Source organism: Poecile atricapillus, chromosome 4 (assembly GCF_030490865.1).
Source record: "Poecile atricapillus isolate bPoeAtr1 chromosome 4, bPoeAtr1.hap1, whole genome shotgun sequence".
Classification (NCBI taxonomy): Eukaryota; Metazoa; Chordata; class Aves; order Passeriformes; family Paridae; genus Poecile; species Poecile atricapillus.
Genome location: NC_081252.1, coordinates 69,693,927 through 69,721,098, shown reverse-complemented (window position 1 = coordinate 69,721,098; position 27,172 = coordinate 69,693,927). Strand labels below are relative to the sequence as shown.

The following is a 27,172-nucleotide window of genomic DNA, read 5'->3' as shown; positions in this document are numbered from 1 at the left end:
CAGCAATTGTTTCTCTAGAGAATCCTTCCCACATACTTTGACCTTAAAAGTAAACAGGATCTTTTCTTTCATTTCTGTGCCAACATTTGAGGAAACACATCAACCTGTGCAAAACAATGTAAATGCAATGCATCTCTTGGCCTGCTTCTCACAGTCTGAACTCCATTGGTCACCCCTCAACTCACAGTGAGTATCATGGACTTCTTTTTGTATCTGTTTTTACTAGAGGGCCTGAGGAATAATGCAGTAACTGCATTAGATCAAATTCACATCACTTACATGAAAAAGTCAGAATGACTATCACTCCCTGATACTACTCCCTCACTGCAGAGATAAAGGATGAAAGAAGAGAGGATCTCAGAAGTTGTTATTTAAAGAATATATTATTCTAAGTATTTTTAAGTACAGCATTTTTTTATCTCTATGCCTGTCACAGCGCAGCATAAACAAAGCACCAGAAAAATACACATACGTTTTACAATTTAAAAGAAGATATGAGAAAATGTCATGCCATAATCTTTCTGGAGGAATATCAGTAAGCAAAGCAGGGAATTTATGAAAGATCTAAAAAAATAAAGGCATGCAAAAGCTTTCAAACCATCATTAGTTCCTTGCAAAGCACTGGGAATATATTGCAGTTTGCACAGGGACTACCAGATCACTTCATTATCCCTGGTTAACTTTCCTCTACAAAACCCAAGCATGGATACCTGAGAAAGGTAGAGAAATACCTCAAGAACACAGCATAAGTTAGAGTCATTTACACAGAAACACCACCTGATCTTTACTGTTCTAAAGGGAAACTGTCATGTAGTTGCTGCTCTAAGATTTACCAAGATAAAGAATGACATAATTTACAAGACAAAGCATACACTCAGTTTCTCAAAGCTACAAGAATCCCTCTCCACACACACACACTTCTTACTGAGAAATATAAACAGAAGCTGTTTGGATACAAAAGCTATTACTTATTCTATTTTTTATGTGCTAAGACATATTCCAGGCACTGTGTACTCAGAAAAATACCATTGTATAAACAAATTTTACAAACTAAGCCATATTGTCTTGCTCTCCAGATGAAGAAAAATATTCCTTTCAAATGGAATACTGTTGGAAAAAATGGTTTTTAATACTAGAGTCCTTTTTAGAATAAAACCTTGTCCTTTAAGCAGAAAAATGAAAGTATATTTTTCAAAGTGTTAAGGGCTATTTCGATTATATCAAAAAAAACATTCAAAACCCTAAACCAAACCACAGCAAGTGATCATTTTCAGTAACAAAATACCGACTCTACTGTCTACAAAGATAAAGGTAAGAGTAGATAACTGAAGCAGGGTCACACATTAAGGAAAATGAAAACTTAAGGTGCAATTTGTAATTCAAACTATGATTTCCTAAATTCTGTCATCAAGTTTTATATGTAAATACTCTTCTCTGGCAATTGATTAAACTGATCAGATTGGCAAGTCATAAATGATAAGCCTTATTTTGACCTGTGATGAATAACTTGTACAGACTGACCGTCTACTTGCATTCTTTCAATATTATCTCACAATTTTCAGCAATAAACTACCCCCATATATTCTATACTGCACCTGAAACCGATTTACACAATTTCATACAATGTGCAAATGGAGCAAGAATCATCTCTCAAATACCTGAGAGCATTTCAGACTTCACATCCCACTGAAGAATTTCCATGACTGTTCTTAAAGAGAACAAGGTAAATACTGCAATGTTTAGTGCTGGAAACCCTTATTCGCTTCAGCAGACCCAGCGACTTCAGTTGAATTACTCAGTTCTTTGAGGGTGAGCACAAACACAGCCATTTGCACAGGACTTCTCAGTCTTGCAATCTACAAATTCATTTGGGAAGGCCAGAGGTTCTCCAATACTAATGTAAATAGACTCACTGGAGGGTTGGTTGGGGATTTTTTCCAGAATGCTAAGATGTTGCTAAAACTACACTTCTGACTGGATCCCAAGAGAACACCTGAACAACTCAATAGAGGCCCATCTTTTGTTCAAGATTTAAACCAGACATGTAAAATCTGTCAATACTCACTCTCGAGGTACTAATCAGCCAGCTGATATTCAGCTACCCTATAAAACCCCCACAACAGTCACAAGTGTCTGAAAAAGCCTCATCAGCACTAACTCTGATTTTTTTTCTGGAAGCATTTTATTATCAAATCACTAGTATTTTAATTATTTTTAATGTTTTAGAACTTTTGATGCAAATATGTCAGTATCTACCATGTGCGATGCTGTAAGACAAAATATTGCTTATCTCAAAATTTCACCAGTAGATATTGAAGGAATTACCATTACACCTGTTTTGTAGATGGAAAACAGAAACAGAAAGGTGAATTGACCTGCCCTAACCCAATAGCAAAGAAAGAAAACCGCTATTTCTTCCAATTCCACTATTCTTATCCATTAAGTTATACAGCATCCTGCACCTGAAATATCAGGTACAGGATTGCTCTTAAATATAATACATCCTAATAAAGGAGGATGATAAAACAATTTCAAAACACACTGAAAAGGAAATCAGTTGTTACACATCAATAGCCATATCTGAGTTTTACTTAGATATGGAGCTTTCTGCTCCAATCTAAAATAGCGATCTCTGTATAAATAAAAATTTTCCTCTGAAATTATAATCCATTATTAATGCAATAACAATGTACCATTCCATAAATACCAACTCCAATATGAAGAAAAAAGCAAAATATTGTCCACTGATAGCAGCAATTTTTTGCCCCCATCTTCCTCCTTATTAGTGCAGAATACAATCAGTGGACTTCTAATACCTTTGAAGAAATGACAATTTAAAAAGAAAAATCAATAAAAGGTGTGAAACAATTTGTAACAAATGTGGGTGTCACTGTTGTTTGGTCTATTTTTTATGATTTGGCCTGAAGTCTGGAAGCACACATTCCATTCATGGGTTTAACCTGCAGCATTGCACAGTGATAGTGAACCCGATCTCCTGAACAGGTACCTGATAACACCCTCTTAGAGCAGGTGATAAGGGAAACTGTGGGATTATGACCCTCAAAAAGCTCAAAGTGTTTCCTAGTAAATCCACAAACACCTTAAAACTCGTAATACCATGTGTCTAGGCGGTGTTCAACTATCCTGCAAACTTCTCATAAAACAAGTGTTTTACAACCTCAGTGGGGGCAGGGAGGAGGGGAAACCCAAAACTTTACAGTATTTTATTGAAGATGTGTCTAATGCATTGCCAAAACCCCAATACACTTTAGCATCTATTACTAGAAAGCTGAACACACCTTACGGCCCCCAGATGTCTCTGCACTCTCACAGTAAATGTACTTTGCACTATTACAGGTCCCTCTATGTTGGAAATTGAACCTGACCTCTCCCCTTTTTGTTTCCTAAGCTTTCAAATCGCTAATCACTAATTAGCATCTCTGGTTGCTCTCTCAGAACACCACAGTTTTATGTGCAAGCATGACAATCCTTCCCATACCCCTTGGAGCTGATCAGCATAATCTGAAGTTGTTCCCTGAGAAGCTCAGGATAACACTGAAGCCTCTCAACTCAAGGAAAATCAAAAACATAGTCCAAGTCTCTCTGGCTGCAGTCCAAACTCCCCCAATATTTACCAGCTAGAACACTAAGCTCTGATTTTATTTCCTACTTCCTATGACCACCATTTTTGAAGTTTAAAAAAATCCAAAACACATATCATACGCATGCTTAAAAATAGGAATGTGAAGCAATCCAAATAAATCAATATTGCTTCGTTCTGCAAAAACCTAAAATTCATTCATTCAGAATAGCAGACTTTACCTGATTTTGTGCTGTCACTTGGTAATGCGGAAATCTGTGCTGGGTTCTGCTTTTGTTTTGTTGGAGTAGGAGGATTATTTTAATATGGAGAGGATTGATTTTGCTCCTGTGTGCACGAGCTGCTGTTGATATTCCCAACCAGAAAGACTCCTTTCTAGAATTATCATCAATATATTATAAGAGAGTGTTTACTTCCACCCTGCCTCTCTTTTAAAAGCCTCCACAGTGTTAATTCCTAGAGCAAGGCTACAGGTCTCCTACTCAAAATTTCTCTTTAGATTTTCTAATCCTTTTCTCCTTAATCTCCATTATACGAAAAGAAATCCACATATGCATGGTCTGTGGGAAGCTAAGTAACTTTACCTCTCACCATAGTTACCACATCTGATTTAACCACTGGCTCTGGACATTGAATCATTGTCCTTTAAGATTTCAGATTTTATTTGTATATGCCTCGATACATTCATCAAGCATAACATTCTACAACCAGACTGATTTTAATATCATTAGTAGACAATTACATTTCAATTTATGTGACTGTAAGATAACATACCATCCACCTCTGCTATTTCTGTACTGTGTGTACTGCTGTTTTCCAGAATCTCAGAAGCAAAAATGTTTAAATGTGTTACTATCACCGTTATTGACAAGGTTTTCTATCTAATCCAGTTCTTTGAATGATTCTGAAACAATGTTATATTCACATTTTCATTAGTGTGCTCAACTATTCTATTAGACTTTTTTGTTTCTCATGGTAACCAATTTTACTTGACTTAACTGAAGCTGTTCAAATATTTAAAGGCACTCCGAGATGGCAGGAGTTTATCTAGGAGCATACATGTTGTGTCACAGATATTCCTTTCCTTGCTCTTTTCCTTTGCTCCCCCCCTTCCCCCCCCCTTCAAAAACAGTAGCAAACAAATGAGAATCTCGACCTGCCACACTGCACCGGGAACGTGCTCACTTCATCTGTTTATGTAAATATTCAAGTTACAATGGGAACATTTCGAAACCACAAGCTCGGTAGGTAAAACAGATGCTTCTTACGTTCCTTCATATGCACTGAATCCCTCTGCCAGAATCGCCAGGCGCAACGCAAGAACTAAAGTATAAACATCTGCAACACCTCTCTGTTTTGTTAACATTCTTTCACACGTTTTCTTGCTAACTCCAAAAAGGCTCGACGGTGTAAAAAAAAAAAAACAAAAAAAAAAAAGAGAGAGAGAGAAAAAAAAACCCAAACCAACAACAAACAGTGAAATTGGAAACATCTGCGAGATAGCTACGGAAAACGGAATGAAACATGAATAAACAAAAACATGGCGAAAGTGGCCTGGGGTTGTTACACTGTCAGATCATTTTTCCAAGCCCAACATCAAGGCTTTTGTTACAACCAAAGCGGTCATTTGCATGGAGAACCAACAGGGTTTCTTCTCCTTCGGCGTCTCCCCGGCCGTAGCACACACACACGGTGGCCGGCTCGGAGCCGGAGCCTCCCCCGGCACACAAACACCGCGGCCGAACGCGCAGCCGGCCCCGCCGCGGAGCCCCCCGCGCTCCGCACGCCCAACGCTTCGCCACCGAGACGCAATTTAGGTATAAAAGAGAAGAGACGAACCTTTGGAGCGCTGCCCCAGCCGGAGTTCTCTCTCTCTCTCTGCTCTGCTGTTGCTGACAAGATCAGGCTGAGATTAACAAGTCCATGCTACTCTGCCAACCTCGCTCCTCCGGCGGCTGCACACACGCCGGGGGCTCGCAATAATACCAAACTTTCGGAAAGTTAAAAATTGAATGGGTTGAAGGAATGTAAAGCACAATGGCAGGGAAGCAAAAAACACTGTCTGGACAATTATTGCAGCAGCACGCAGAGCACTGCTCTGTAGTCAAGGCTGTGTCAGCACTTTCTTTCTAAACCCCCCCATTTTCAGGGGGCTGTAACTCAGAAAGGAAAAAAAAGAAAAAATGCTTATGGTCAAAAATACTGCAGGTAAACCCCCTTCCCTTTGCATTTTAAATCACCCATTTAGACCATTCAGAAAGTTACAGGAGGCTGTGCACTTGGTCAGGCAGTCCCACATGCCTTTTTTTATGCAAATACAAGTCTTTTTTTTTTTTTTTTAATGAGGCTTCACAAGAATTTGACCTACATTGTGAATGCCCCCCCCCCTTTATTTTTGATAAAAGCAATATAAAAAATACCTTAACATCGAAACCCGGTTTGCATGAACATGGGATAATTTCTAAGTAAGTTCTACACACATTGCCTGAAACGTACCAGACTGGTACCAGAGATATGAAAATGCTCCCACAGACGATCCAGCACAGCTTTATGAGGTCTCAAACCCAATTCATTATGGTAACTTGGTAACCCAAACTGCTGAGAGCATCTGCATTTCCCTCGGATAAGGAAAGGGTCCTTATAATAATGTTAAAATAAGGAGACAAAGCATTTGATCTCTATTTACTACTTTACAACTACCCTCTAAACTGTGGCACGTCAGGGCAGTCGCTGCTGCTGTTGTTAATCGACAGGTTTTGGTCGTGGGGGCTTTTTCTTTTGTTTGTTTGTTGGGTTTTTACTCTTGGCAAATTCCTCTCAGATACAGAAATAAAACTTCTCCAGCCTTTTTACACAAGCCAGATTCACCACGACACTTTTCGGTTACGTTTAAAGTTACAATAACAAAATGAAGAAGAAAAACTCCAAAGCATGTACTATACAGTCATATCACTACTTTCTTTTAAAGTAAAAATACACCTTTATTGTAAAGGCTGTGCAGCAGCCTAAGCCCGCTGGGCAAGAAAACCAAAGCATAAGTCGTGACTGATATGGAATAGCCAAGACAACAGGCAGTTCATCTAATCCTTACAAAACTCAAGTCCATCAAAACTTTTCCATCAAAAAGCATCCCTGTGCTCTCTGTGAACTTCTCACTCCACAGTACTGTTTCATACATAGAATTTAAAATCAATTGCATCCATTAAAATGGAGCCAGCCATTAAAAATGCTTGGTTGCTGTGAATAACTCAGTAAAGCAATTTCCCCAGTAGCAACTGTCTCATTCCTATTATCTTTTAAAAAGTCCTAACATTTGATGAATATATAATACCCATACAATAGACAGTGGGTGGAACTGGATGATTTTTAAGATCCCTTCCAACCCAAACCATTCTATGATTCCATATTAGTATCCAATATTAGTACAGGTGTTCAATGTACAGGTCATCTCACATTTCTGCCTTGCAAGAACAGCTGCCTGGCGTGTTTTGAAGACAAGCTGATCTGATATTAACACCTTCTTCTGTCAATGCTGTGCACAGCGGTTAAAAAATACCAAAATTTCTCCCATTAATCAGAAGAAAAAATTAACACAGATTAAAGGTAAGTCCTAAATATTTAACAAACACCGTAACTCACCAGAAGAGTGAAGGATTCTGCCTCTCCATTATAATGGACAATACCACCACACCCACCTGCTTGGAGGAAGAGAACTCTACTGAACAGTGGGACAACCTGCACTCCTTCCTACCAGAACCAGCACAGGGCTTCACATTCCTGCCTCAGGCCAGTCTGGTCTGCAAATGCAACACATGATGGTGATGGTGACACACACCCACTTCTGCCACCTGGCACTGGGCTTATAATGGCCACAGAGAGGAAAGAGAAGCCAGTGCAGTAAAATCTCAATCCACAGCAATTTCCAGTGTATGAAAACAGAGCACTGAGGTTTCTGCTCTGCTCCAACAAATAACACACGGAGTGTTTATGTTCTTGAACGATACATAATTTGCATGCAGTGTTTAATGGTAGACAGATGTTCTTCTCTGATCATTAATCTGGAGCAGAGCAGAGGGCTACTGGAAACAAATGAGTAAAGTTCTCCTAAAGGTTTGGAGTATTCTGCGCACACTGCTGAAGTTAAACTAATTGCTAATTCACATTAACAAGACACTGGACGAGGACAAACATTAACACATTATGATTCAGCTGGACAATACCAAGAAATACAAAATGGAAGCTGATTTTTCATCTTCCTTTATGACACCAGGGGACAAGAAAAAAATAAAGAAGATACTGTACAAAACTTCTCAGTAGATCAAACTTCATACTTCCTATTGAATAAAGTGGTAGGATTTATAAGAACTCTAAAAGCAAATGTACATAGGCAATTAAACTAAATTTAATTAAATTAAGACTCATCTTTATAAGTTTGTATGGTAGGTTAAGCAGAAGACATATATTAACCTAATATTAAAGAAAAAATTACAACCTTTGTATATTATTAACCGTACCCAGGAATAACAATAGCCATAAATATTTTGTTTAATTTAGCAGGAAACTACAGATTTTTAACAACTTCAAAAGATCATTAGCTTGGTTCTCATCCCCACATTTATCACGCCAACATTTACACTATAAATCAACAGCTGCAGTCTAAAGCTGAAAACATGCCAGAAATATGCATAGGTTGTATCAATATTTGCACATGGAGCCTTGAACATAAATTAGTTGACACTCAACACTTCAAGCTTCCTCCCTGAAGTCGCAATATTTAAAGGTTAAAGATTAGACATGCTCCCTCTTGTGTTAAACTAAGAATACACGAATACATGCTGTTTTCTCTGACATGATGGTTGCTTGGCCATCTGTTCCATTAAGCAACCCCTTTCGCTCTGGCTACTAATGTCTGACAAAGCTTCACCAATAACCCTTCAGTTTGAAGACAGACACAGCCTGAGCACATAACCTGTATCCACAGAGTATCTGTGTTACATTAAATTAGCTACTGTATTATCAGAAAGGACCATTAAGAGATTACATATAAACAAAACTCGTTGCATGTAAGTGTCTCGGACAAACGCATACATGACTTGATCAATTACAAGGCAAGTCACACTTCTTCAGTCCCTATAAGCATCACAGAGTTAAGGTATGCCAGATTCAAGCTGCTCAGTACCATTAATCATGGGGAATACTGAAGAGCAAATTTCCTTCTAAATATTAGCTTACGGGATATTTAAGACAGACAGGAAGAACAGGAATATTTTACAATGCCACATAATTATGTTTGTAAATACAGCAACAATTGAGCAAAGTTTTCAATCCTCCACCCAAGCAGCTCAGGGTGAACCATCCCCTGTACAGAACCTTAATGGAGTCAAAATCCCCCTTATAAAAATCGTCTTGCAGGATCTGGTCCCAAGATCATGTCTAGACATGAATGCTAATCCCAGGTGTAACTAACACAAAAGTTTTCACTAATACACTTCTCAAACAAAGGCTCTGCACCTGGTGGGAGCTTGGTAAATTATGTTTAGCATACATTTTCTGGTTATGGTCAGCAGAAGGCTGAATGCTAGGGCAACTGTGAGTAAGTATCAGTAAACAGCTCAGAGTCGAGAGCTGAAGAGAATCTAATACTCAACTGCATGATTTCCCATGTTGCTTTTTATTTACCCCCATCCCTTTGTAGTGGGCAGATACTTTCAGTGCAATGAGGTCTATGCACATCAGAAATAATGCCACCAAGTATTCTAAGAAACATACTTGCTCTTTCAAACCAGGAAAGTTAAATGTGTTCACTCCTCCTGGAAGCATTGGTGGTTTTTTTCCCCACAGTCTTCTGCAGACCAGTAAAAACATAACTACAATGTTTAGAGAGCAAAAAACCATCATGGTTATTGATAGATACATATTTTGGGGTCTCTTTAAAGCCTCAAACTCTAGCAGCACACCACTTGAAGCACATTTGATGCCAGTGCATCGAGAAACTAAACTTCTGACACCAACTTCAGCAGCAGAATGAAGTTTGTATTTACTGCACGTACAGGTCCTATGGGCACATTTCCCTTCTGCTGCAGGCTTGGTGTGATGAAGGTCTGTCCCAGGGCCCCGTGTCACGCACTGAGGTGCCCAGGTCACAGCGAGGAGCCGAACATCGAGACACTGCCCTCTACGCATTACCCAGAAAGGAGCTTTTATCTTAGGATTGACACTCCAAGAGCGGTTTTATTCCCTCGCACAAGTAGGAACTCTGCAGGATCACGTCCCCCCCTTTTTTTTTTTTTTTTTTGTTTTTTTCTTTAATGGAAACACTCACGTACGTCCGGCAGAGGAATTACTGCTCGCTTAAACCGGTGCTCGTCACCTTACAGGGACCGGGCAGAGGTCAGCGGGTCACGCAAAGCCTCTGAGCGCAGCCATGGAGATCCACAGCTCGCCGGGATCCCGCCGGGAGCCCGCGCACCCGGCACCGGCCACAGCAGCCCCAGCTCCGCACCTGTAGCGCCCGGCGGCACCGGGCGGTGCCGGAGACGGCAGCTCCGCTCCCCGGCGCGGCTGCGAGGGCAGCGGGACCCATGAATGGACCTCCAGAGACCCCGGCGGCCGAACGGAGCCGCCCCCCCTCCCCACCCCGTCTCCCGCGGGGCGGGCGGGACCGGCCCGGCTGCGGCGGGAGCTGCGCCCGCCCCACGCCTCCGCTCACCGGGGAAACTCGGCGCCGGCCCGGGAAACCGAGGGCAGGGGGCTGCCACCGTGTCCGCTATTTAAATCTCTTCCCGCCGTCTCCGCCTCACTGGCTCCCACTCGCTCCCTCCGCCCCGCGGAACTCACGGGGGGCGGCCCCGCCCCTCTCGATGTACACACAGCCACACGCCGCCCGCCGCCCCGCCCCAGACGCGCCACCCATTGGTTCAGCAGCCTGCCCGTCAATTTGAGAGGCTACAGCACTGGCTGGCGGCGCTGTCCATCAAAGCGCGCCCCGCCCCTCGCTCCGCCCCTCCCCTTCCCGGACACCTCGGGGGTGTTAAAACGGCCGTTTGAAGTCACCAGCAAAATTTACTTTTAGGTCCCGCCCACTGAGCCCCAGAGCATGTTCTGATTGGGCCACAGGAAATCGCTCTCTGCCGCCACTGGGTGGCTAGGTGTCCATAACCCCCTCAAATCCCGCCTATCCCGATGCCGTAATCCCATTTGATTTGTCCGCGCATCCGTGTGGCCCCGCCCATTCCCACACCCGCTGCCCATTCAGGCGCGGCTCCCCGAGCTCTGGGGCGGTGTCAACACTCACGGCAGGGGAACGTGAGGAAGGGAGCCGCTCATTGGCCGCTGTGCCGTCGCTCTCCCTCCGTCAACGCCCCCGCGGAGCGTACCAAGCCGCGGCGGCGCGGGGTGGCGGGGGGGAGCATGCGGCGTTGGTTTGGCCCGTGTCCATGAGGGCCGGGGCGGGGCGGGCGCCGTTTCCCGGCATGCCGCGCGCGCCGTAGGTAGCTCCCGCCGGGACGCGCTGGGAAGGAGGGTGGGAGGGAAAGCAGGGAGGGGGGAGGCCGGTGCTCGATCCAAGATGGCGGTGCAGGAATCAGCCGCTCAGCTCTCAATGACTCTGAAGGTGCAGGAGTACCCCACTCTCAAGGTGGGTGCCGGGCCGCCCCCGGCGCGGGGGGAGCGCGTTAACGCCCTCAGCGTCCTGCCCGAGCAGCGCTGAGGGGGAGCCCCTTCTACCCCGCGTTCTCCCCGCCTTGGGAGCCCCGGGGCTGCGGGATGGAGGTTGGGAGCGATTCCTATCGCGTAGTTCCCGCCTGTGCCCGTTTTTCCTCCGCTTGACGTCTCGGCTGGTGCCGCTCCGCTGCTGCTCTTCCCATCCCCCTCCGCGGAGGGAGAGGGACGTGCCTGGAATATGCGGCTCTTCCCTGGTGTCTCCGTGCCCTGAGGGGACGGGGGAGGCCCCCGGGACACGGTGGGGACACAAAAAGAGCTGGAAAGGAGCTGTGAGAGAACTGAGGTCCTTGTGGTCGCGGGGCGGTGTGAGGGGGGAGTGGGCTCGGACGGAGCCGGGCTGGGGGAGAGGGGTTGGGGTGTGTAAGTGGAACGTACTCCCTCAGGAACACCGAGGACTGCCTGAAGTGCTCATCCCAGATGATTATCTGAATCTACGTGGCGTTGTTAGGAGACGTGTTAAAGGGGAGGGAGTGGAGGTGGCAGTATAATATGGTTCCCTGGCTGCTTGGTCCCCCGAAGATGGAGCTGAGCTTAAAATACAAAAGGGACAGACGTATTGGAGGGCTCTGGAGGCGAATAAGCAAAATACAGTTTGGTAAAAGCTGTTCCTTGAGATACTGCGTCTGCCTGCAGGATGGAGGTCTCCCAAGCCTGTATAAATGGTCTTGGGCTTTAACCAGGTGTTAAGAGGCAGGTGAAGGACTCAGCGATGACCTTAACGCTCAGTGCCTCCGAGAACTGTTGAACTGCAAGGATGATGCTCATAGGAATCAACGGAAACCTTTGTTTGAAGTCTCGTGTTGTATATACAGGAGGTCTACCACGTAAATAGCAGCAACTGTGGAAGGGACCTGGGAGAAGGATCTCTATTGCAAAATGCTTATTTAAACATCTCTCATATCAGCCTATCCACATTTTGCCATCTCTAGAAGATGTTTTTGCAAAGTCAACTTTGTTGTGCTGAGATGATGCTGTGCCTTCACAAGCCGAGCATTGTGTGCTCTTTGCAGTGTTGGTTCTGCAGGCTCTCTGGCCATGTTCTTCTTGTGCATGTCCTCCACTAACTCCGTCATGCTCAGGTCCCGAGAAGCAGAAGGACAAAGTGTTAATTCTCATTTTACATGTGAAGCCTCCATTATGTCACCCAGAAGTACTTTGAACCTAACAGCATCAGGCTTAAATTTTAAAATAGCTGTAAAGAGCTCTCTGGCGCTTTCTATAGCCAGGACAATGTGAAGCCATTTAATGTTAAGAACATAGTTTTAAGACTGTATTTTAGGTGTATTCCAATTGTTACCACAGCTTTGGTTGCTACATTCCTGAAAAATTACTGGCAGTGAGGATCAGTGAGTTTTTTGTTTTGGTGCTTATGACTTAAGATGAATTGTCAAGGTGCCAGCCATTTAAAAGGTAGAGAATATTTTGGACTAATTATTTTATTTCCACAAGCATTCTTTTTCCCAAAAATATCTCAACAAAAATATACATAATAGAATGGAATGTTGTTTGTAAAGTTAGCAAGCTAAATAGTAAGTGGGTGAGACACACTTGCACTGAAACTCTTAATTTCCAAGCAAAGGTGATGTTTATTGACTCTTCCCAGCAGCTGTTCAACTTCTGGGTTGTTCCTGTAATCTTTAACAACATTTTTCATTGTTTGAAAAAAACCTGCCAGAACAGTGTCTGCTCAAATCTTTTGAATGTGTCCTCTGAAATGTTCTTAGCTGTGAGTCATATATCAAAACATTTTAGTGGTGGAGGTGAAAAAGCAGCACACATAAATGAACACTAAGACTAAATTCTGCTAAAGTAAGTTGATATGGAGTCTCATTTTGTTCTTTAGGAATCAGGTACCTAAAAATTTCTGTGGGGCTGAGACTCTGAATTTTTATATCCTGTTTATTCAAATGCTGTGTAAAATGAATGTGTATCACTCTTTAATTATTTATCTTTTCACCAACACAGTAGCTCAGTTATTTCTCTTGGAGATCTGGACACTGGTGATTTTCCCTTATGTGAGTAAAATATAAAAGATTGCAGACTTGTATTTATATCCTTCCTGTTTCCTCCCTCTAGCTTCCTCATGCCAGCATCAGTAGATAATAGTTGTGTAATAGTTCTACATTTACAGTGTGTTCCACAGAGCGCTTTTTATGTGGAAGAGTGCTTCAAACTGCAGAGGGAAATCCCTGTTCCATAGCTAAATTGTGGTTGCTGCTGGAGTGGAAATACTTCAGCTGTCTTCAGCAGTTCAGCTCAGGGGAAGTAAATAGAGCTCTTCAGCTGAATCTAGAGAAGCTCTTCAGGTGTATAAAATAATTCTTGAATATTCCCCCCCACCCTCTCCAGTCCCTTCTCAAGGACAAGAAGGTTGTCAGCTATTCTTCTACCAAACTGCTGTGGAATCTTTTTTTTTTTTTTTCCCTACTGATGGGGAATTCTGCTAGTCTCAGATGAGAGCATGTAAGATGAAAGCTGGCAATTTTAAAATGAATGAATGCAAACATTGTTATCATAGTTCTTTGCTGAAAATAATAAACAAGTGGTGACAGGAAGCTGGATAATTCATCCATATCTTTAGAAGTATGAATAATTATTAAACTGATAGCGAGCTGTATAGACTAAGATCCTGCAGTGGAAGATGGAAGACCCAAAGGCAGGGATGATCTCTTTTGAAAATATTCTGAGGGGTTTGTTGGCAAGCAGTTTTAGTCTGCTACTGCTTTTTAAAAAAGTTGATCAACAGGAGAGTTGTAGAAGCACAGGGTATGTCAGTGCCTTCTCAGAATTACTGTTTGGTTTGTTTTGTTGGCAGCTCTGTCAGGGAAAATACTGGCAGCAGATTTAATAAGATAATAATTTCTCATGGAAATGCAATTGTTGGGTTGTTACAGGGAATCACGTACAAGACTAAGATTATATGAAGTGTGTATTGTTTCTGTCCTGAGTCCATAGAACAGTTGAGGTTAGAAGGCACCTCTGCAGACAATCTAGTCCAGTAGCCTACCCTCCAAGCAGGGTCAGCTGGAGCAGGTTGCTCAGCACCATGGCCGGACTTCTCAATTATCTCCCAAGACGGAGACTCCAGCCCCTATTGGTAAACTTATTCCAGTGTTTGACTGTTGTGGTACTAAAAGAAAGTAATATTTTGTTGACAAGAAATTTTCTGTATTTCAGTTTGTGCTCACTGCCTGTTGTACTTCGATGGGGCACTGCTGGCTCCATCTTTGTTGTACCCATTGAGTATTCATACACCTTGATAAGGCTTCCCTTGAGCCTCTTCTGGGTTGAACAGTCCCAGCTCTCTTGGCCCTTCTTCCCATGTCAGATTCTCCAGTCTATTAGTGATCTCTGAGGTCTTCTCTTTACACATTCCAGTATGCCCATGTTTCTGTTGTAGTGGAGAAAACTGGACATGGCACTTTGGATGGGTCTAAGTTCTACTATAGAGTAGAGGGGAAGGATCACCTTCTTTGACCTCCTGGCAGTGTTTTTCCTTACGCTGCCAGCAGTTGGTACCAACTGCACCAGGAGGTGCTGTTGGTATCCTTTGCTGCAGGGGCACATTTCTGTCATGTGCAGCTTGTCCAGCAGGACCCCAGGCTTTGCTCTGCAAAGCTGCTTCCCAGGTTGTTGGTCTCCAGCATGTCCTGGAGGGAAACAAAGTCTTACACTCGAGAAAAAACAACCCTGGTACAAAGGGTTGTTTTTCCTCAAGTGGAAGACTTTGTTTCCCTTTGTTGAATTTTATGAGGTTCTTGTTTGCCCATTTCTCCAGCCTGGTGAGATCCATAGGAATGGCACCACAACCACCTGGCATGTTAACAGCTCCTCCCAGTTTTGTGTCCTCTGGAGACTGGGGAGGTGCACTCTGACCCATCATCTCCAATGAGAATGGAGATCAATGGAGAAGTCAAACAGTTCAGATAACTTTTTTACCTAGTGAGGCAGAAAAAGTGCAAGTTTAATTTTTTGTATAACTGGTTGCAGTACTTTTTTTCCTATGTTTATAAGCTTTACCCTTAAGTTGGTTTTGAACGTAATTTTAAGAGTCAAGAGTACTTTTGTCAAAATTTTGAATGTGTAGCAGCAAAAATTGTTCAGTGAAAATGGTTCAAGCAGAACTTAAGACAGAAGTTCTTGTAACATTTAATTCACTGTCTGTACATTACTGTAAAAAACTATGTATGATGATAGAATCATGGAATGGGTTGAGTTGGAAAGGACATTAAAGATCATCTTGTTCCAACCCTCCGCCAGGGTCAGGGTCACCTTCCACTATAGCAACTTGCTCAAAGGCTTATCCAACCTGGCCTTGAAGACTCCCACGGAGAACACATCCACAGCTTTCTGGGCAGCCTGTTCCAGTGTTTTACCATCCTCTCAATAAAAAAAAATTTCTTTTTTTTTTTAATTCTAAACCTGCCATCTTTTAGTTGAGGCCATTCCCCCTTGTCCTTTCACTACCTGCTGTTGTAGAAAGTCCCATTCCAGCTCTCTTGTAGGCTCCTTTTTAAAAGATTATCTAAGTGCTTTTCAGACAGCGAGTTGGCAAAATAAGCTAAGTCTGGATGTTGGTAACAGCTCTGACTAACTCATCATGAACACTTATCTCACACTAAATCCATCTTCAACCTGGGTGCTCTGACTCACCGACTGTGTTGAGTGTCCATGCCAAGCGTTCCTGTGCTGCTGAATAATGCACTTCCTGTTTTGACATGTCCTGTGTGTGTGTGTGTTTGTGTCAGCAAACAAGTGTGACATCTTTTGTACTGCTGTTGTTTTACTGCACTAGGCTCTGCTCTTAAAAACACTGTTTTAAGAAAAAGCTGACACTGTGGGACTTTGTAAGAAGTTTGACATTGTAAAGTAGCTGAAGAAATTGGCTCCTATTGGTCTCTTTTCTACACCTGCCCACTCACTGTAAAATACATTTTAAAGTGATTAATGAAGGAAGAAAACACAGTAAAAGGCAGTAACGCTGTGGTCATGAGCTAGAGCAGTTGCTTGGTTATCAGTACCCAATTTTGCCTATAGGAAAATACTTGAAGAAAGGTATTCTCAAACATCTTACAGATCTTGTGTTAGTATCTTCAAAGTGAACGCTTACCTGATACTGCAGTTGCTAGTTGCACCATATTCGATTTGTAGTGTTTTCACAGGACAGTGGCCTGTGGTCTTGTGAGTTGGGTTTGTATATGTTTTCTGGTGTAGGAATAATATGTATGGTAGCTAGCTCATTGGGATCTTCAAATGTTGACAAGATTTGAATCTTACCATAATGAGTATTTTTCAAGAGCTGGGAAACAAGCGAAGATGAGCTTCAAACATTTCCTAGATACTGTAATAGGAGGAAAATGCTTTACTTGGTGGGCTCCCTAAGCATCTTCCCATTGTCTTTCCCTCTATAACCAGCAGAAGTGTGCACCTTTCAGGCTCACAGATTTAGGGAAGTACTGTTCTGGCAGATGGGTGTTTGCTGTAAGGGCACACTGACAGGATCCCTCAGTGCTTGTTAAATCAAAAAGCTGCTTGCATTGTACACTTGGCCTCCCACAACTTATATCCTGAAGATACACTATGTGGGAAGTATTTGCTAACCCAAAATGTGAAATATGCCAAAGTAATTGATTACTTACAATATGTGATATTTGATTTAAATAAAGCAATTTTTAAGACACTTTTACTTTGATATCCAGTAATTTAACTACTTCACAACTTCTTTTGGTTTACCTCAGCTTTTTTTTAAGAGCTCTGTGGATTAACTTGTCTTGTAAACTAGTGAAAATGAAAGCAAAACATTGAGTAGAACTTTGGTCATTCATATACTCTGATATGGGTCTGCTAATTTGAATCAGTAATGCCTAATAGTCTTAAAAGTGTTGTTACTTTGGCTGGAATAGGTTATTTGGGAGGAATCTGATTGGAAATGGGATCTCTAACCAGTATCATGGTGTCTGGACTGTGCAAACACACAGAAGGACAATGACCTCTTTCATTTAAAGAGGTAAAGAGGTGGTGCTGTGATTAAAATGAACAAATATTTGGTGAAGAAAGAAGGATCAAAACAAATGGAAGGACTTGCTCAGGACACAAACCTGCTGAGTGACCTTAGTTTTGCAACTTAGCTGCTTCTTTGGCCAGGGAGCAATGCTTGGGTTCTTGTTAGTACTCCAGTATTCCTACTAAAAGAAGAAAAGCAAAGACATTTCTTTTGAGGTGTAAGTCCAGGGTGGCAGCTATAAACAGGTGCATTGAGAAGGACTGACCTCTGATGTCCCCAGCGTAGTCCTAGACAGGGCTCTAAAATGGCTGTCAACTTCCATATGTATGTAAGACAATTTCCTGTAACAGTAAAATGGCTTTGTGAAGCACTTAATTTTCTTATAGGAAGCCTTGTTCAGAAGTTCATAATATATTCAGAAGTAAGTTACTTGCAGTCTGTGTAACAGGATAATATTTTGAAGGAGTGTGATTGCTTCTGTTGACTAAGTATGTGTGTAGCAGATGGATAGTCCCAAGAATTTTTGCTGCTCGTTCTCTCCTGTATTGAAGTCACAGCTTTGAATAATATAATGATGGTTTCTTTTGAGACACAGCTGCTCTAGAATACACAGTACTGTCTTCCTGAGTTGTAAAACTGATTTATTTGTAACTAAGGCAAGCTACTAGGCTTTACCTTTCCAAAATATTGAAACTGTTTTTAAAAATAACTATTTTTTAATAATCCAAATTACCTCCAACTGCTTATGAAATTACTTTGTTTGTACCTATATCTCTTCAAGATTTTATTTTAATGCTTTTACCTAATTAACCTGAATCTAGGCATTATTCTAAGCCATCAATTCCTGAAATATACTACTTCTCTTTTAACTTTATTTTCTGTTTCTGATTTTGCCTAGAACAAAGAAAAGCTATTACTATTTTAAGGAATTGATAAGAGCTACCCATGAGAAGGGTTCCGAGGTTCTGAGAAGAGCTGGTGATATCATTTACCTTTTAGATAAGTCTGGTGACAAATAATGATATTGACTCTGGTCTGATGAACTATATAAACATACAGAATTTCAGTAATTCTGCATGGAAATGCCTTATTTCTCCTTCTTTAAGGGAAAATTTTCAGTAGTTCATTGTACTCTGCCTCATTTTTCTATGGCATTATATATAATAGATGTCCTCTACTTCTCTGTTTTGTTGAAGTGGTGAGCATGGTGATCTAATTTAGTCTCAAGAAAACAGCTGAACGCTTGAAGATGTTTCTTGTGGTGTTTAGTTTTTCTCTTGACAAGTGTTTGTTTATTAAAATTCTTCAGGAGATGCTTAATTTTTCTTATATGTTCCTATATTTCCTTGTTCTTCTTGTCTAAAGTAGTACTAAATTGTCTTTGCTTCTGGTTTTTCAAAAGGCAATTTCAGTACTGCACCTCTCTGTTTTCCCTAGCTGTCTGGCCAGGCTTAGTTTCATGCAAGGGCATTTGAAAAAAGCTTATTTATAGCTCAAAGTCTTCAACTGAATTGTCTTGGAGACCTGTAGATTCATACAAATCTCTGGTGCTTTTCAGGTGTTATAAGCTAACACAGTTGAGGAGAGGAAGCACGCCATTTTTCTGACCCTTGAAAGGAGAGCATAGTTCTGTAATGGTTCCCCCCACCTAATCGGGTAGGACTCTTTTTATTTGATATTTCTTGAAACTTTTTTTTCCTTCCCCATAGTTTTGTGACTTCATGTACTTGATACGATTTTTAAACATCTATTTCTAATTCCCTCCTGCTCATGACTGAGTTAATTTGAAAAGATATACAATGTAGGTTTTTATGTTTTCTGAAGGATCACATTTTATGTGGGAGGGAGGTACTTTCAGCCAAGATACTTTTAACACTAAGGAAGATGCACACAGAGATCTGTTAAGTCAGGATATATAGTTAAAAGTTCCCTCTAGGAATTGGTGCTAGTTAGATCAAATTAACTACTTTCTACCTAATACAGAAGGAAACTGGATATTCTTTACAGAATTGCAAACCTATGTGAAAGATGCTTGTTTCTGTTGTCTATACTGTTTTCTGTGAAAATCAGTTTTTAGAAAAGAAACCTTTGAAAATTCCTGTTAACAGGAATCTGGAAAATAGTTAATGGTCTTACTTATAAATTAAATACTTTTTCCTTCAATTGACTTTGAAGTCTCACTTTTACTCTATAATTCCCAATAGCCAAATGATAGCTGTACAAACTGTTAATACTTTTTTTCTGCTGCATCTGAACTGGTTTCATCTATGCAGTTGCTGTGGGTTGGAAACATTTTGAATTATCTTGTGGTGTGAAAGTGATTGTGTCTTAGTTTCCATTTTTATTTGGAGCTCCATAGGTTTGAATCTACATGAGTAAAGAAGGAATTTGTCCAGTGTTGTAGAATGTGACCAGATCAATGTGAGAACTGCTGTGCTTAAAGTCTAGTGTAAGGCTAAAGATTTGGAGGAAAATAAAAGCTTACATTTTTTTCAAAACTTCACTCATGAAAGAAGTGTGTAATTCAGTCTTTTAGTATTGGTCTGTACCAGTTAGAAAAACTTGTGGGCAGCATCAAGGTGGTATTGGGAATTTTGCACAGTGGCCATTAGACTTTGGCCTAACATCCTACACCTTCAAAAGAGTAGAAATGCAGCTCATAACACTTGTTATAGAAAGCTTTGTTGTCTTAGGATTCCTTTCTCCTGTGTTCAGTCCTCCTCTTAATTCTCTGATAAATGCTGAAGTCATTTGGGGATTTTGTTGGATAACTGGAAGAAAGACAATGTAAAAGACTTCCTACTATATTTAATTGATTTTTCCCTTCCAGCAAATGGCTTATTGATGCAGAAATAGTATCCTGACTAATCCAATGCAGAATAATGTACATCAGTGACTTTTTAGAAAAATGTGACTTTTTAGAAGTGCATTCCATGTAAAGATATTGGAGTTGTTTTTAAAAAAACTGAAGGAGGCAGTGAGGTGGACTTGGTTGATAGTTAATTCATATTACTGAATGTTTTTTAGAGATAAGCCTTACCAGGAACTCTTGCAAGAAAGACTGAAGTCCTTATGTAGATAAGAAACTGGGCAAGATAGAAAACAAACATCAAGATTTAGTAACCAGCTTCTGCAATGGAGGAAGATTGGTGTTAGGATTCTGCTGGCATCCTGGTGATATTCAGCTGTTTGAACAGCGTGGAAGAAAGAGTAAGTGCTGAGATGAAGCAGTTTCCTTGATGGTACTAAGATAATTGAAGTATTACAGATGTAGCCCAAGTGTGAACCATTAGAGAAAAATAGTGAGAGACTGAATGGGTGTTAAAATACATTAAATTCAGTATAGACAAGTGCACTGTGATACAGTTTTTAGGTATGGTGGAAAGAAAATTAATCCTAGTCTTAAATATATAACTGAGTTGGAAATCATCATTGATCAGTGGGATCTTGGGGCTAATAGTGAATGTTTTCTGTGAGTGGCCAGGTTAATGTTGACAACACAGGACAGAAGTGTTGGGAAAGGGAAGAATGGAGAGGTCAATACACAACTGTTAAAGTCCATGGTTTCTTCTTCTCTCAAGCAGCATGAGTTAATCTTATTTACTCCCTTCTCTCATCCTGAAAAAGGATATAGTAGAACTGGAAAATGTCTACAGAAGGGCAAGAATGATTAGAGAGCTGGAATGTCTGTCTTCAAGGAATGATTTAGAAAGAGTCTCTCCAATCTTGAGATACTTGAGAAGTATGTTGGAGAAAGAGAGGGTTCCTTTTTTTGCTTCCAAAACAAGAACAAAAGGGTTTCAAATTTGTTGAAAAAATCAAAGAGTATTTCTTCACATAGCATGAGCCTGTGAAATGTCTCACAACAGGATGTTGCAGTGTTAAAACTCGGGTCAACAGCAACCAGCAGAGTTCATGAGTGAGAAACACCCTGTGGTGTTTCTACTATTAAACTTCCATCTCTGGCTCAAGAAGTCCAAAGAGTTTGGGATTAGTAACTTTGTTCTTGCCTTTTTTCAAGTGCCATCCTCTTTCTGGATATCATCTGAGAAAAGACAGCGACAGAGAGGGGACTGTTGGTCTTATGGTCATTCAGATCTTCATATGGAAATGTATTTGATGTCTAAGTTAGCAAAGATGAATTCATTAAATTAAGGTAGGGAAGTACTTCTACAGACAGTGTTAAATTCAGGCTTCTGCTTGAACCTTGGCTAACTTCAAAAGCTAATCTGAGTTGCTCAGAGTTCTGCCAAGTTGTGAAAGTTTTTGAGGGTGGAGATTCCGTCACCTTTCTGGGCTGCTGTTCCAGTGCTTACAAAGTCTTCTGACTGGAATATTTTTGTCCAGCTGGAATTTTCTTTAGTGACAGTTGTCAATTCTGCCTCCTTCCTTTTTGGTCTGTAACTCCAGAAAGTCTGGCTGGCTCTTATCTGTGACCTTCACCTTCTGGTGGTAGAAAGATTCTATCAGATTGTGCCGCTTCCAACTCCCTATAGCCTCCCTTCTGCAATGGAAGCAAGCCTGCCCCTCTCAGCTTCTGCTGGATTTTTGGTTTTTTTTAATTCTCCAACCAGCTCAGTGTCGTGGTGGCAGCCTTCTGGACTCTCTCCAGTTTGTCAGCATCTCTTTTTTAGTAGGGGGGAGTGACCTGAAAACCAGATTCAGTATTCCAGATGAGTCTGCATGAATGCTGAGCATAAACAATCACTCCTCTCAACCCACTGCCTTTAGTCTTGCTAATGCAGCCTGGGGTGAGGTTAACCTTCATTGCCATGAGAACTTGTTGCTGATCCATGTCCAAACTGCTATCCATTAGGACCTCTGCAGTGGTGGGCCTAGCCAGTTATTCCACAACTGGGGTGGTTTTGTGCCAGCTACAGGGCCCTGGTGTTTGCCTTGATTATGTTGCATAAAGTTCTTGGTGTATTTCTCCAGCTTGTAATTTTTTTCTGAATGGCAACTCCAACACACATTTATCAAGCACTCCACCATTTTGTCCTCTGTGAGCTTTCTGACTGTGTTCTGTAGTGCAGATTGTTGAAGATGGCATGTATGTTAGAGCTGATAACATTCCTGGGAAGTCAAGCAGTACTTGTAGTTGGCCACCAGGAAGCTTTGGAACCACTGACCATTATTCTTAGAGCCTGACTATGCAGTCAGTCCCTCGCTCATTTTGTATTCAGCCACTGAACCATTGGTTCAGTGACCATTGGTGAACCATTGGCCACAGACATGTGGCCCTGTCTGGCCACAAGTGAGACAATGTCAAAAGCCTCACTACTGTTGGCATGAAAGGCTGCCAGCGTGCTCCTGCCATTCAGAGTCTCTGAAAGCAAACGATGTTGTCAAGCTTGATTTGCTTATGATAAATCTGGGCTGGTTATTCCTAGTCATCTTTATACGATTGGAAGTGGTTTCCATATGATTTTTTTTTTTTCTTCTGTGACTTTCACAAGAACTGAGATGAAGCAGACCAGCCTGTAGTTTTTGTGATCTTCCAAGTTCTCTTTTTGAAGTAGAGGCACGAAACTTGTCCTTTTCAGTCACAGCCAACTTTTCTTGTTCACCATGACATTCCAGCAATGCTAGCAGGTTTGCAGTGTCATCCAAGAGATCCAAGAGCTCTCTCCTTTCATCCCTTCTGCTCCTATGCACCTGTGTATCTTCAGCTTGCTTTGGACTTCTTAGATGAGTGAATAGTACCTCTCGCCCCAGACTCAGTTGCTCATACATCATCAGGAAGGCTTAGGAAAAGACTTTACCAGTAAAGACAGAGAAGGCATTTAGAAGTGAGACCTTATTGTCCTTTGTAGCTGGGTCACAAACTCAGTTTTGTAGATGCTTTTCATCTTTCTTAAGCTACTTGTGTCTATAAGGCCCTGGTAATTGCAATTACTTGTTTGGAGTCTAGTTGAATGAAGTGGATGTATATGTTGGCTGTGATAGTAACAAGTGCTGGATTTCTAGCTGTGACTTCAAGGCTTTTGTGGCTGGACAACTACAACATCTCTTCTTAGAAGACTTCACCACAGTTCATGTTTGTGTTGTTATGTTGTACTCTACCCCAAGCAGAGAGCTCTTCAGCAGTGTCTATATTCAATTTGTTTGCAAACCCCAGGTGCTCAGTGAGTGACCATGTCAGTTCTAGAAGCTTCAAGTGGGCAACAGGCTAAATCTTTGCCACATTCTTGAAATGCCATTAAGCTGCTTAATAGAATTCAAGATGCTGCAATAAGCATAAATCCAATCTGGGTGTCTGACTTCCAACAACATAAATGCCATTGAGGTAGCAAAGCTTTTTAAGCTTCGATCACTAAATTAATGAACTTCTTTGAAGGGAAAATGGTCTGCATTCTCCTCTCCCTTTTGATACTGTTAAAGGTCATAGATGGTATGTTCTCATCACATGTTTTCTAAAGGCATTTTTCTGTGAGTCTCTAGAGATAAACAAGAGCTGAGGTGGGAGGGTGTTCAGCAGCTGTTTCTATATATTCGATTTATGGCGAGAGTACAAAGTGTACACACATACATTCAGAAAACCTTAAGAAGAAAAGAAGAATAAATCTCAGTAAAATCTTGATGAGCGTAAAAGCAATATGCATTGTAGGATGCTGTGTAAAAGATTAGCTGGTTTAGAGTCACAGAATGGTTTACTTTGAAGGAAACTTAGAGATAATTTAATTCCAGCCTCGTTGCTGTGTCCATTAGACCTGGTTGCTGAAAGCCCCATTCAGCTTGGCCTTGAACATTTCCAGGGATGGGTCATCCATGGCTTCTCTGGATAATCTGTGTCAGGGCCTTACTATTCTCAGACTAGAGAATTTCTTCCTCATATCTAATCTAACCCTGCCTCTGCCATTTTGAAGCCACTCACCCTTGTCCTGTCACTCCATGCCCTTGAGAAAAGTCCCTATCCAGCTCTCTTTATAGACCCATTAGGTATTGGAAGGTGCCATAAGGTCTTCCCCAGAGCCTTCTCTTCTCCAGGCAGGACACCCCCAGCTCTCTCAGCCTGTCTCCATAGCAGAGGGGCTGCAGCCCTCTGATCACCTTTGTGGCCTCCTCTGGACTTGCTCCAGCAGGTTCAGATCCTTCTTGTATTTGGGGGCCCCAGAGCTGGTGCAGCATTGCAGGTGAGGCTTCACAAGAATAGAGTAGATGGGCAAGATTGCCTCCCTTGACCAGCTGCTCAAACTTGTTTTGTTACAGCCCTGTATGCAGTTAATATTATCTATATTACTTTAAATATTTATTTGCAGGCTAATAATTAACACTTGAGAAGTGTATACCGTTTACAATACATCAGGTTACAATATATGCAACAATATACAATATATTTAATACTGGCTGGGGTTTTTTTCTATTTTTAATGTGTTTTCAAAAAACTCAAGAAAATGAAATCACTTTGTAAGCAAATGGCTTATTGAAAAATTTATTTTTATGAAAATATATTTAAATTCACAATGCTTAAGGGTATTTCAAGTTGCATTTGATATGGCTTATGAAAAGAAAGATTGCCTACAGTTGCCCAGTTTGAATAGTTTTAGCCACTTCACGATTTGAGAGCTCTGCCTTGCTTTGGTACCTTATTTGCATTCATGAGCAGGAAGAGGACTGTGCTTGGGCTGAAGGCCAGGTAATAAACATCACGGTTGAGTTCCTAAGTGTACACTTAAAAACTCCTTCTGACATCCTTAGCTCTGCAGTTTTTTACTCCCTGCTCTCAACTGAGCGACCAACGTGTAGTTCTCATGGCAGTCCTTCCTTCTCTTCCACCAGTTCATGCTTGTACACCCAGAAAAATCCTCTTCTTAAGTCTTGTCTCCACAGCTAGAGGTTGTTGGAGCATGTTCTGGGACACACCACTTTTTTGGTTTTTTAAAAACAGAATGAAGTAACTCCTGAAATGAAGAAAATAGTTGGATCAGGTTAATCAGTTGTCTCTGCCTTTTTGTTAGTCTTTAGCACCTGGAAACAGTCATGCTACAGTTGCAGAAGCCTCCAGGGAAGCAGAGTTTTCTTAACATCACAGCAAAATTTCGATCTTGGACAAACTTGTGTTACTTCAATTTTACCCCTCGTGTATGTTGTTCTAACTTCAGTCAAATTCCTTTTCACTAGGTTTAAGTTTGACCTGGTTTAGTGCATGCTTAGGTTGAATAATGTGTCTGCAGCTGTGGAAGCTGATGAACAAAAGGAGCAGAACCTATTTAGTGCCACTGGGTTTAAATGTGCTCCCTGCTAATATTTTACAGCTCTCTTTTGTATCCTCTTGTATGTTCAAGGTATGAGCCAACTGGGTGTGGTTTTTCAAGCTCTAACGAGTAGGACAAGTTAGTGTTGTGCTTATACAGAACACATTCTGGTTAGTACTTGCTTCTTTATTTTAAATTTTCTAGTAGCTGATATATTATTTTTTTTTTCTTAAGGTAATGCTTCCCTAGTCTGAGTTCTGTACGTCACTCTTGTCTCTAAATAATGACTGTGTAATCCAGGTTTGGTCGCAGAATGGTACTGGCAGGAAAGATTCCAAGTCTCTAATAGGTTTGTGGTGATTAATGAGATACAAATCTTGCATCTGTCTCTTGGTCTGAAAAGTTTGGTTTTTGCAGTATTCTAACAATGGTACCTGAAAATCAAAGTGAACTTTAATTAAAAATTTTTAGAATTGCATTGTCTAGAACACTTTCTTAGATGTTCTCCTTCCATTAATTTTCATTATTGGTGGAAAAAAATTATCCTATTGGTACAGTGTGTGTAACTTTTGAATGGTTCTGCGGGAAAGCGAGCCAGTGCTGGGGAGCTGGGTTTTTTGGCACTTTGGAGCTGTAGGAGTAATAAAAGAACCAGCAGATCAAGATGCAAATTAAAGATAAAAGCTGCTTTGTAAGGAATGTAGCAGTTGCAGCTCTAAATTTTGGCAATCGTAGATTCTGTCCCTGTAAAGTGAGTGTAAAAGCTGTACCTAGATATGATTCACAAATATTTTCATGTAAACTGCTGGCTCTAAAATAAGAAACAAGTGCCTGTGCAAATTATGAAAATCTCTGGTAAAGTGAATTTACTGTCAGCTTCAGTTATGTAAATAATTTCATTGTACCTTTAATTTCCCTTGTTATGACACACTAAATTATGTTTCTCAGTATGTTTACTTTTATTTACTTTCAGAGTGTATAGTGAAAACATTTCAACTCATAGTCTCTTCCATGCAAGGTATTCAGATTGTTTTTATGGTAGAGGGAAAAAAGGATAAGAGAAGATTCAAAAACCTATTGCACCTAGACACATTCTAAATGATATATAGTGATACCAGCTGAAATTGAAAGTTCAATTGTTCTAAATGTCACATGAACACAAACTGTGCCAGAAGTCTGCATGCTGAAGAGACAGAGCACAGGAAATGGGCGCTGTTACTGTTCTTGAGTGCAGATAAGGACCTAGGGAAAAGGGAGATTAAACACAGACTTTTTTTCCAAATGAGTAGGGCTGTGTCCAGCTGACTGTTCAAAATTTACAAAAGCACTTTCTGTACTAAAAAAGTTACCTCAAATTAATAGGAGCTTATGAAAGTCTTCATTGATGCAGATTTTCAGTGTGGCATGGAAAGCTGATTAGCAAAATACTTGCAGAAATATTATTTTGTGAACAGTAAGAAAAATGCAGTGGGGGAAAAAGAAGGGAAGGAGTTGTCTTAATGCTGTCTGGCATCAGGTCGTAACGTTGGAAATGAGTTTCCTTGTTCAAAAACATGAGATGTCAAAATAGTGGCCTCCTGTAACATCCATTTTATTTGTGGGTCTCTAAAGTATTTCATATATTTTTGTGGAAATGGAAAAAAGAAATGA

The 27,172-nt window shown here is 41.1% G+C and overlaps 2 protein-coding genes across 8 annotated transcripts in view; one reads left to right on the top strand and one right to left on the bottom strand.

Moving 5' to 3' along the window:
* The window catches only part of CTBP1 (C-terminal binding protein 1), a 235,768-nt gene extending 225,310 nt beyond the window's left edge, over nucleotides 1–10,458 (bottom strand). The window contains exon 1 of one of the 2 annotated variants that reach the window (XM_058837314.1): nucleotides 10,311–10,458. The gene's annotated coding sequence lies outside the window, so the exon portion shown is untranslated. The remainder of the gene's footprint in view (nucleotides 1–10,310) is intronic. The other variant, XM_058837313.1, reaches the window with a different exon arrangement.
* Nucleotides 10,459–11,068: 610 nt separating this feature from the next.
* Nucleotides 11,069–27,172, top strand: part of MAEA (macrophage erythroblast attacher, E3 ubiquitin ligase) — a 48,896-nt gene continuing 32,792 nt past the window's right edge. For 2 of the 6 annotated variants that reach the window (XM_058837566.1, XM_058837565.1), the window contains exon 1: nucleotides 11,098–11,237. In XM_058837566.1, coding sequence (XP_058693549.1) covers nucleotides 11,169–11,237 — 69 coding nt within the window. In that variant the 5' untranslated portion in view covers nucleotides 11,098–11,168. The other 4 variants (XM_058837568.1, XM_058837570.1, XM_058837569.1 and 1 more) reach the window with 4 other exon arrangements.